At 39.9% G+C, this 12159-nt stretch overlaps 1 protein-coding gene across 2 annotated transcripts in view; it reads left to right on the plus strand.

Moving 5' to 3' along the window:
• Positions 1-12159, plus strand: part of HSDL2 (hydroxysteroid dehydrogenase like 2) — a 95067-nt gene that overhangs the window by 58587 nt on the left and 24321 nt on the right. Inside the window, 2 exon segments of one of the 2 annotated variants that reach the window (NM_001132322.1) lie at positions 2643-2837; positions 5892-5963. In NM_001132322.1, coding sequence (NP_001125794.1) covers positions 2643-2837; positions 5892-5963 — 267 coding nt within the window. 2 annotated transcript variants of the gene reach the window in all.

Raw genomic sequence — 12159 nt, forward strand, 5'->3', positions numbered from 1 at the left:
CTAGAATGCAGTGGCCCAGTCATAGCTCACTGCAGCCTCAAACTCCTAGGCTCAAGCGATCTTCCTGCCTCAGCCTCCAGAATATCTGGGATTATAGGCTCTAGCCACCACATCCAGCTGCTATTTTTTTTTATTATTAATAAAGGATCAGTTCAAGAGTGAGACCAGAGCTCTTGCTCTTGATCTGTTGGTTAAGGAAAAAATTATTTCTAGGGCTGGACACGGTGGCTCACACCCGTAATCCCAGCACTTTGGGAGGCTGAGGCAGGAGGATGGCTTGAGCCCACAAGTTGGAGACCAGCCTGGGAAACATAGCAGGACCCCATTTCTACCAAAAAAAAAAAAAAGCCGGATGTGGTGGGAGGGTGAGGTAGGAGCATCGTTTGAGAGCCCAGGAGATCAAGGCTGCAGAGAGCCATGATCTCACCACTGCCTTTGGCCTGGGTGACAGTGTGAGACCCTATCTCAAAAAAAAAAAAAAAATTATTCCTAGTAAATGATTTTTAGTTATGAAGTAGAAAAGTGTCTTCTAACTCAATGCTTTCAAGAAATTCTCTAAATTAATTGAACATTAAAAAAAAATAGGGATGTAAGTTCCATGAAGGTAGATGCCTTATGTCTGTTTTGTCAACATCTGTGTCCTTAATATCTAGAATAGCGCCTGACTTATATATAGTAAGTGCTTAATAACTATTTGTTAAATGAATGAAAAAGGGCCAATGGCTCGTAAAAGCTACAGACATTTCATCTTATAGACCAAAATATGTAAGTTATTCTAGTATGTAATAATTTAAAATTGTATTTTAACAATATATGGAAATAAGTTTTATCTAAAGTACTAGAAACTCGCAAACCTAAGTACATTTAAATAAGTTGACTTTCTGTGAACCTATGAATTATGTTGGAAAGTAAATAAATAAATAAATAGACTTTTCTTGTTTGATATAAACTAGGATATATGTAAGAAAATTGAGATGTTACTGTTGACAATGTGTAATTAATGTACTGTTAATTGTAGAGTTTAAAGTTACTTCATATAAGAGACATAATTTTAAAAGTACACCTAACATGGTAAAAATTTTATGCAAACATTAACAGCAGTTATCCCTGGATAGGGAAATTATAATTAATTAAGCAATTTTTTTCCTTTTACTTCTCTTTATTTCCTTTTTTTTTTTTTTTTTGAGACGGAGTCTCACTCTGTCACCCAGGCTGGAGTACAGTGGAGTAATCTCAGCTCATTGCAACCTCTGCCTCCCAGGTTCAAGCAGTTCTCCTACCTCTGCCTCCCAAGTAGCTGGGACTACAGGCGCTCGCCACCATGCCTGGCTAATTTTTGTATTTTTAGTAGAGATGGGGTTTCACCATGTTGACCAGGCTTGTCCCGAACTCCTGACCTCAAGTGATCCACCCACCTTGGCCTCCCACAGTGCTGGGATTACAGGCGTGAGCCACCGCACCTGGTTATTTTCTAATATTTTCTACAAAACAGTGTTGTGTGAATTTAAAAAGGGCCCCCAGAAATCCAACCAATATTTATTGAGTGTTTTTCAAGGAACCTATTCACTGACTAGGTGAAAGAGTTTATACTACTTTCATTGATTCTGAGATGCCCATGTTCTATATTTGTACATCTCAGATACCAGTCTGTATCTTACAATGGATGATATATCATAATTTAATTGGCAGCTTTTTTGTTTCCTTAGTGGTCCCTAAGTAATGGTGCACTTTATAATCAGTGGTATTGTTGGTTCAGTGAATACCCACAAGATTGTGTGCATGTGTTTGGTGGTGGCTGACAGGTGTTAAAGAGGCAAAACAAGCTCTCTTCCCAGAGAAGGAGTCATCACAGGCAATGCTGATGTTTTAAGCCTCGTACGCACTCCATATGTTTATGTGAAAGGAAATCTTTGGCATTAAGACTGTTGGTACTGTCTGTTTTCAGGCAGTAATCTCTTAGCTGTTATCAGGAGAATCAATTGGAAGCTATTAGCGGTCTCTTCAGTTATTCCTTAAACAGGCATGCAAATTCTTGAGCATTCTAAATCAGAAAGTTCATTGAATTTTACTTTGAGTCTTATGGTTTGGTCTGTAGTATAAGGCAGTGTTGCAGAGTAAGGAACATGTGTTTTCCACCCAGTTCTGTCCGTAGAACATTTGGTAAATCCTGGAGCCAGGCACGGTGGCTCACGCCTGTAATCTCAGCACTTTGGGAGGCTGAGGCGGACGGATCACGAGGTCAGGAGTTCGAGACCAGCCTGGCCAACATGGTGAAACCTCGTTTCTACTAAAAATACAAAAAGATTGCCAGCGTTGGTGGCGCACGCCTGTAATCCCAGCTACTCAGAAGGCTGGGTTCAATCACTTGAACCCAGGAGGTGGAGGTTGCGGTGAGCGGAGATCACGCCATTGCACCCCAGCCTGGGCGACAGTGCAAGACTGTCTCAAAAACAAAAATAAAAACAAAAAGCAACAAAAAAATTTGGCAAATCCCTTAAGCAATCTGGACCTTGTTTTCATCATCTAAGAAATGAAAGGATTAGCCTTGATAATTGTGAAGGGTGGTGCTTGCTTATTACTTCCATAGTTTTATTATTTGATTTGGAGTTATGAGTGTATGTGTGTGTGTGTTTTCTCTACAGCCATACACACTGCTGCTATGGATATGCTGGGAGGACCTGGTATCGAAAGCCAGTGTAGAAAAGTTGATATCATTGCAGATGCAGCATATTCCATTTTCCAAAAGCCAAAAAGTTTTACTGGCAACTTTGTCATTGATGAAGGTATCTTAAAAGAAGAAGGAATAGAAAATTTTGACGTGTATGCAATTAAACCAGGTAATGCTTTTATAGTTTTTAAAAGTAGTGATATGTTTTTCCATATTTTCTGCAATGAACACATCTGTTTTGTGTGTGTGTTTGTGTGATTGTAAAATGAATGTGTTCTTTTAAAAGCTGTCTTCCCAATGAAGGAAAAAAACCCATACGAACACAACTTAAAAAGATGAATGAAAAATAGAGGTGAATTGAGGGCTTTTGAAGTGATATATATATAAGCACAGAAAGTCAGATCAGTTACTAGCCACTTCTAAATCTCGAAATAAGAAATGAAAATTATTTTTTAAAGTTGGTCTTAAAATCACACAGTAAAGATTTTGTTCAAGAATATGTGGTAACAGATGGTACAGTAGTGGGTTATGTATTTATTTATTTATTTCTTTGAGAAAGGGTCTCACTCTGTCACCCAGGCTGGAGTGTAGTGGCGCAATCTCAGCTCACTACAACCTCCACCTCCCAGGCTCAAGCAATCCTTCCACCTCAGCCTCTCGAGTAGCTGGGACTATACGCGAGTGCCACCACACCTGGTTAATTTTTGTATTTGTAGATGTGGGGGTTCACTATGTTGCCCAGGCTGGTCTTGAACTCCTGAGCTCAAGTGATCTGCCTGCCTTGGCCTCCTAAAGTTTTAGGATTACAGGCGTGAACCACTGCACCTAGATCAGTAATGAATTTTTTTGTTTAAAATAATTTATGATTGTGGACTCTCTAAATATTTGTCTCTTAAGCGCAGTCTCTTAGAGTAGCTTAATGACAGATGGTGTAGATGAGTGGGCAGGCTCTGTCTCATGGACAGTAAAGTGATCTGAGAAGCTTCTAGAAAGCCCTCTTGTTAAGTAACTCTCCCTCTCTGAAATTGGGGATGATAATGATAATAATGGATTTTTACCATATAGAATATGATGTATTCTAATATAGCATACATAGGAGTTATGTTTATTTGTGCTAAAGTATATTTTAAATATTATTCATTAAACTGAGCTTCTAAATGACACAACCCATGTTTATATTTGTATCATCCCTGCTCATCTCTGCAGTTCAAACTAAAGTAAATAGCGGATTATAGTTTTACAAAGCACTCTTATATGCATTATCTATTTAGCCTGCCTAACAATTCTGTAAGGGAAGTAATGCTTAGTGATTAAGAACATGGAATTTGGGAGAAGACAACCCAGCTTCATATTGCAGCTCTGCTGCTCACTGCTATGCAGCTTTGAGCATGTCACCCAGTTTGTCTGTCTCAGCGTCAATTTCCATATTGGCAAACTTAAGAGAATGATACATTTCATACAAGATTTTTGTAAAGGCTAAATGTGATAACGTATAATGTGTTTGGCACAGTGCCCAGCATATAGTACACTCAGAATATTTAGTAGTTAATATTTACAAGTGGAAAAACAGGCTCAGAGAGATTGAGCCTTTGCCTAAGAGCAGATGGCTAATAGGTGGCAGAACCTGACCAGATTCAGGTCTTCTGGGTCCTGGTACCCGGGAATATAATTATTACTTTAGGTTTTAAAGACACAGTGTAATTGTGCACAAGTTTTAAAATTTTATTTAAATTAAAAATCTTATTAAGTATTGAGAACTTAATATGACCAGATACTATGATATTAGGATATAACAAAGATGAATTCATTCCTGCCCTCCAGAAGTTTGCTTAAACTTCTGAAAAAGAGAGAGAGACAGGAGACTGAGGCAGGAGGCTCATTTGAGCCCAGAAGTTTGAGACCAGCCTGGGCAAAACAGCAAGACCCCATCTCAAAAAAAAAAAAAGAAAAGAAAAAGAGAACAATTGAGATTGTTAACATCTCACTGTACTATAGTTTTGAAGGCTTTGTGGCCTTTAAATCTTCTAGTGTGCACATGTCTTGGAGTTATCAGTGTAATTAAAACAGTTAACCTATTTGCTAACCACAACCATTAGCTGAAAATAAGACCCAGTGGAGGCTGTGTGCAGTGGCTCACACCTGTAATCCCAGCACTTTGGGAGGCCAAGGCCAGTGGATCGCTTGAGCCAAGGAGTTCAAGACCATACTGGGCAACATGGCAAAACCCCATCTCTACAAAAAATGAAAATGAATGGTCAGGCACGGTGGCTCACGCCCGTAATCCCAGCATATTGGGAGGCCGAGGTGGGTGGATATCCTGAGGTCAGGAGTTCGAGACCAGCCTGACCAATATGGTGAAACTCTATCTCTACTAAAAATATGAAAATTAGCCAGGCATAGTGATGGGCACCTGTAATCCCAGCTACTTGGGAGGCTGAAGCAGGAGGATTGCTTGAACCTGGGAGGTGGAGGGTGCAATGAGCCAAGATCGTGCCACTGCACTCAAGCCTGGGCGACAGAATGAGACTCTGTCTCAAAAAATAAATAAATAAATAAATAAATAAATAAATAAAAATTAGCTGGATATGGTGGCTTGCACCTGTGGTCCCAGTTACTTGGGAGGCTGAGGGAGGAGGATCACTTGAGCCCAGGAGGTGGAGGTTGCAGTGAGCCAAGATCGTGCCACTGCACTCCAGCCTGGGTGACAGTGAGACCCTGTGTCAATAATAATAATAATAACCCAGTGGAATAGGATGGAATAGGATAGCTTAGTTTTCATAATGATGGAGTGAGAGGAAGAGGGAGAGAGAGAAGAGACCCAAGTGCACTAATGCTGAGAAGAAAGTCCTTCTTAAGAAGGGGCCCTCTGCTCTTAGGACGGCAGGTAAGAAATGAGTCCTGACAACTTTGGAAGAATGTGGGCCAGAAGAGCAGTGTAGGATGAGAAGGGCAAAGGTTCCTGGGAGAGCAGGTAAAGGCTTTACAGAACAGGTGATCTTTTGGGGATTAAATCTTGAAGATAAAATTTATCAGAGGAGAGAAAGATAACTGAATTATGAGAAAATTAATTTAATGAAGATCAGGTCATTTGACAGTTCTCATAGAGGCCTTTTCTGTTGCACCAGAATGATTTTTAATAAAATAGATACGTTTATTAAACAGATGTTAAAATCTTACTGTGTTGTAGTTACATTAACCTAATGGTTTGGGGTCAATTTTTCAGGTCATCCTTTGCAACCAGATTTCTTCTTAGATGAATACCCAGAAGCAGTTAGCAAGAAAATGGAATCAACTGGTAAGATCTAGACTATATTTTATGTTAGAAAATATAAATCCTAACTTATGTATTTCTTCCAAAATGTGGAATTGATCCTATAACAGTGACATTTCTGCCTTCTGTTTTTAAACTATTTTGTAATTTAAACTAAACAAGTAATGTGAGATCTCAGTTAATTCTAGTAAAGAAGGTTGTTTTGTTCATCTATCAGTAAGAAGTTTTAATAAGGCCGGGCACAATGGCTCATACCTGTAATCCCAGCACTTTGGGAGGCTGAGGCTAATGGATCACTTGAGTCCAGGAGTTTGCGACGAGCTTGGGCAACACGGCGAAACCCCGTCTCTACAAAAAAAAAAATACAAAAAAAATAAGTTGGGCGTGGTGGCACGAGACTGTAGCCCCAGCTACTTAGGAGGCTGAGGTGGGAGGGTCACCTGATCCTGGGAAGTTGAAGCTTCAGTGAGCCATGATTGTGCCACTGCACTCTAGCCTGGGTGACAGAGCAAGACCCTGTCTCAAAAAAAAGAAAAAAAAAAGAAGTTATTAATATATTCTTTGCGTTTGGTTAAAAGAATTCTGAAAAAACTTTTTTTTCAGGTTTTATTTATTTTCTTTTGCACTGTCTTTAGGTATTTCATGTTGGTATGTTATTTTGAGGAAAAGTGTGTCATATATCAAATACATCTAACACCATTTCCACAGTTTGTGTTATGTGACTATTTTATGGAAGAAATCAACTTCAAAGGAGGTTTGGGTTTTACTTTGTTTTGTTTCTGTAATTCATAAACAATAATGCCCTTGAATTGGTCCAGAGTTTACATTTTAGACTTTGTGTTCTGACATTTTGCCAGTGGCTTACTTGAAGAAACACTTTAATGAATACCTGTGGGAAGAATTTCTCTCATGGCTTACTAATAAGAATGGCTGTGCTTCTTCTGGGCCCTTACCTTATTTTTATCTTATAGATGCTGTGACTCTCATGGATTTTTTTTTTTAGAAGGCTGATAGAAAATGTAGGGATGAATTTCCTTGATACCTTTAGCAAATCTGTGGCACCTTACTGCAATGCATTTTAGTGCCAAACCTTATTTCCAGCTTTCTTTTATTTATTCTTTATTATTTAACTTTTCTTTTTCCAAATTTTTGTGGTAATTTAAAAAAATTACTTAGGTAATAAAAAGGACTTTTTTTGTATTATAGACAATTTAAAACAATAGAAAGGAAAATAGTTACTCATAATCCTACTACCCAGAGTATTAAAACCAGGAAAAACAAGACTGTCAGTCTTTTTCTGAAAAGGGCTCTTAGAGAATGGTGGAAAATACCTAGAGAGCTTATCGAAGTCTAGAAGAGTCTGGTCTTCAAGTTAGTTAAGTCCCAAACTCCGATTTTTGCCCAACGCCCTAAGGTTGGATCTGTCTTTTAGAAGAAGGCATGCATGAACTGAGATAATTTAAACTCCAAATTTTAAATAATAAGAACCACTTATTGATCATGTATATTCATTTTGTTTATTCAACAAATATTTACTGGGCACCTACTATGTACCAAACACTGTGCTAAGTACTTTACATGCATTGTCCTGTTTAATACCATTAATCCCCAAGACAGATACTACCCTCATTTTACAGCTGCAGTTGCATAGCCAGCAGGTGGCAGAACCAAGATTTAAACTCGTATTTCTCTGATTCCAAAGCCCATGTCTTTAACCAGTAAACTTAAAGGGCTTTCCTAACACTTGAATACTTAGTCTTTTAAATTTTAGCATATTCTTAGTCTGGGCAACATGGTGAGACCCCGTCTCTACCAAAAAATAAAAAAAAATTAGCTGGCCATGGTGGCACATGCCTGTAGTCTTCAGCTACTCAGGAGACTGAAGCAGGAGGATCCCTTGAGCTCAAGAGTTTGAGGCTGCAGTGAGCTATGATTGAGCTACAGCACTCCAGCCTGGGCAACAGAGCAAGACCCTGTCTCAATTAAATACGTAAATTAGCACATTCTTTCCCCTGATAATCCAGTTTATTAATTTATCACAAGGAGTTGCCATCTCATAGGTTAAACATGTAGGTGCTTGATCAGCACATTCTCTTCCTTTGGATATAATTATGCATGAAACAGAATCGTAGTCAGAAGGTCATTTCATGACCGTGGAATCAGAACAAGGGGGTTAGACAGGTAGAGTGTAAAATCAGTGTTTACTGGCATCAGGCTTTGATAGGGATAACTTTGCCTATAGCCATCTCCACATAAGCAATGCTCTGACTCTTAAGGTTAGAAGACTCAAATTCCTTTGGCTAACTTCCCTCACCTAATGCTGCAGGATCATTTACTTCTGTAGCTCTCTTTTTTTGATTCTGTGTGGTTCAGTCAATAGCAATTTTACTTGACCTTTTCTGTAGATATATTAATATAGTCATATAGATAGTAGCCGGGGCTATAACTTACCTCTTTCAGTTTATTTCTTATGTCCTCTCATAGTTCAGCTCTTTGAGAACCATGTGTATCCCTTGTTTCCAAAGGGGGAGAGGTTCACCTTTCTATTGCATCAACAACTTATAATAACCCCTGTTACCATTTCATTATACCTTTTCCAGTATTCGTCCTATGTATGTTAGCTCTTATATATGTAATTATTGTAGACAATGGACATAGTTTTAAATTGATGGGGTTTTTTATTCTTCCCATCTTAAAAGCAATATCAACCAGGCATAGTGGCTTACGCCTGTAGTCCCAGCACTTTGGGAGGCTGAGGTGGGAGGATCGCTTGAGCCCAGGAGTTCAAGACTAGTCTGGGCAACATGGCAAAACCTTGTCTCTACAAAAAGTACAAAAATTAGCTGGGTGTGATGGTGCATGCCTATAGTCCCAGCTAGTTGGGAGGCTGAAGTGGGAGGATCACTTGAGTTCAGGAGTTTGAGGTTGCAATGAGCTATGATCAAGCCATTAAACTCCTGCCTGGGTGAGAGAGTTGAGACCCCTCTCTCAAAAAACAAACAAACAAAAATGCAATACCATTATTTCTTCATTGATTCCCCCCACCCCTACTCTCCACTGGAACACAGGGAGCCCACTCAGTCTTTTTTTTTTTTTTGACTTCCAGCTTATTTTTGTTTTTATTTTTTATTTGGTTTAGAGACTGGGTCTCACCCTGTTGCCCAAGCTGGAGTGCAGTGGCTCGATCATAGCCCACTGCAGCCCTCAAAGTCCTGGACGCAAACAATCCTCTCACCTCAGCCTCACCAATAGCTGGGACTAGAGGTGCATGCCACCACGTCCAGCTAATTTTTAAATTTTTTGTAAAGAGGTGGTCTTGTTATATTGCCCAGGCTGGTCTCAAACTCCTGGCCTCAAACAGTCATCCTGCCTCGGCCTCCCAAAGTGCTGGGATTACAGGCATGAGCTATGGCGCTGGGCCTATTTTCCTTCAGTTACAGTTTTAATTGCTTCTGTTCCAGTTGTTCTGGATTCTCAGAAACACTTATTCTTACCTTGGCTCCCCTTTCCCTTTCCCTGTAGTTAGCACCATTTCTCACTGGTTCTGGCTTTCTCTTCTGTATTCTGGAGACCTTTTTAAGTTTGTCCTCTGTATTAAAAAGGACAGTCTGATAAGATGTTCTGTAGCTTAGTTTCTGTTCCATATTGTCTCAATGGTTAATTTGCTATGGTGCTCACTTCCTTTTTCATTTTATCCTATTGTCTTTTCATCTCAGCCAGTTATATATAATTTTCTGTCCCTGTTTCATATAGTTTTTTTTTAAGGCTTTATTTATTTATTTTTTTGAGACAGAGTCTCTATTGCCCAGGCTGGAGTGCAGTGGCATGATCTTGGCTCACTGCAACCTCCACCTCCCATGTTAAAGCAATTCTCCTTCCTCAGCCTCCGTAGTAGCTGGGATTACATGGTGTGCCACCATGCCCGGCTAATTTTGTATTTTTAGTAGAGATGGGGTTTTGCCACATTAGCCAGGCTGGTCTCAAACTTCTGACCTCAGGTGATCCGCCCACCTCGGCCTCCCAAAGTGCTGGGATTACAGGCATGAGCCACTGTGCCTGGCCAAAGCTTTATCTTTTTTTTTTTAATAGCATAAAGTTTTAGATTCACAGCAAAACTGAGAAGGTACAGAAATATCATATATCCCACACATGCATTACTTCCTTCCTTAGCAGCATCCTCTACCAGAATGGTACATTTGTTACAATTGATGAATCTGTATTGACACACCATAATGATACAGTTTTCGTGTGGAAGAATTCTTGTAGTTTTCATGGTAAATTGGTTTTAGATATTTGCTCTTCAGAATAGCCTCCATTGCCTGTGGCACATTATTTTTTTCATAGGCATCAGGTTATTTTTTTTTCTGTTAATTCTTCCTTATATTAGGAGATATCTCTAGAGCTAGTGTAGTCAAAGGCAGGAATGTGTAGGTTGCTTTCGGCTCCACTCCCTGTCTATATGGAGGAATTCCTTTTTCTGAGCTGTAGTTTCAGATGTAGCACCTGTTGGGCAAATAGCTCAGGCCAGTGTGCAAGGCTGATATGTGACCTTCCTTTACTTCCTCTGTTTAAAACTACTCTCCAGGCCTGGCTCAGTGGCTAATGCCTGTAATCCCAGCACTTTGGGAGGCTGTGGTGGGAGGATTGCCCGAGGTCAGGAGTTTGAGATGAGCCTGGGCAATGTAGCAATAGCAAGATCCCATTTCTACAAAAAATTTTTAACAATAGCCAGGCGTGGTGGTATGTACCTGTGGTCTCAGGTACTTGGGAGGCTGAGGCGGGAGGATCACTTGAGCCCAGGAGTTCAAGGTTGCAGCAAGCTGTGATTGTGCCATTGCACTCCAGCCTGGGTAACAGAGGGAGACCCCATCTCAAAAACAACATGAAACACAACAAAAACTACTCTCTCCTGGAATGCCCTGCTGCCAAGGTTCTTCCCCTCCCCATCCTTGTCAGCCATGCCTTGGGGCATGTACTTCCCAGGATGCTCCACTGCAGGACTCCCCTACTGTCTGCTTATCTTATTTGGGAGCTACAAGCTTTGGAACTGGATTTGAAAGATGAGGATGAGGAATCACATTGAGTGTGTCTTGAAAAGCAGCATTTGTAAAACAGAGAGACAGCTCCTGATCTTAGTTGGTACAAGGCCAGAGTCTGATCCAGCGCGAGCCTCTCTTCTTTGTTCGGGTGGGCAGAGGTATTCTTTGAGATCTTTCATGAGGGAAAGCACAGGAGACCTGTCTTTCTGAGGCTGACTCCGTGTACCTTAGAGCTGCTGAACCTCTCTTCCTAGATTCAGACAATAGATTGTGTATCAGTCTAGGTGATATTCAGTATTTCCCCTTTGTGTGTGTGTGCATTTTTATATTTATTCAGTGTGAAGTTAGGAGAGCCTGTGTCAGGGACTACCAGCCATATGTCATCTTCTTTTGTGTACTGGAATTCTATAAATATTTCTTTTCCATTCTGGCTTATATATTTGTAGTGTGATGGCTGCACCTTTAAAATCTGTCACAGGTTTTTTTGTCTCCTGAAGTTTTTTTTTCTCTTGTGCAAACTCATCATGTTTACGTCTCAATAATCCAGGTGATAAATTATGCAATTTATCTCTTGGCAAATGTCTTTCAGGGATAAACTAAAGTTTTTGCTGCAATCTCCTTGGCACCTCATATGTAGATGATATATCTTGACTAATATACAAATCACCTGAAGTAGTTACCCACTAGGAAGGGAGGGGTTCCAGCAGTTATTTATGTGACAGACTCAGTTCTCTCTGGTGTAACTGCTAAAACGAAACACATGACCTGCCTTTGGAAACATGAAGGAAGCCTGTGTCTATGCTGCCCTTGCTTTAGCAGCCTCTGCTTGGTCAACTTCTGGTGAGTTTCACATCTCAGCACTGTGTTCAGCTTTTATGTTGGCTATATAAAAAATTAGATTGCTAAACACAGAAGAAAATGTGGAGGAAATATTTATTACTCAGTGGATAAAATTGCGGGCTCTGGAGTCAGACTGCCTGGATTTAATCTTGAATTGCATTTGTTTTTATTAAACAAATTGAAATGCTTTCTGGAACAAGGCAAGTTAAAAATAAAAAGGGGAAAATTAACTTTTGTATGTTCTGTATCTGGTCACCATCATGAGTTTTTTGTTGTTGTTTTTAAAGACATCTAATAGTTTCTGAGAGAGAGTGAGTACTCATTGAAAGCACAGACTTTGG

This window comes from Pongo abelii, chromosome 13 (assembly GCF_028885655.2).
Source record: "Pongo abelii isolate AG06213 chromosome 13, NHGRI_mPonAbe1-v2.0_pri, whole genome shotgun sequence".
Classification (NCBI taxonomy): Eukaryota; Metazoa; Chordata; class Mammalia; order Primates; family Hominidae; genus Pongo; species Pongo abelii.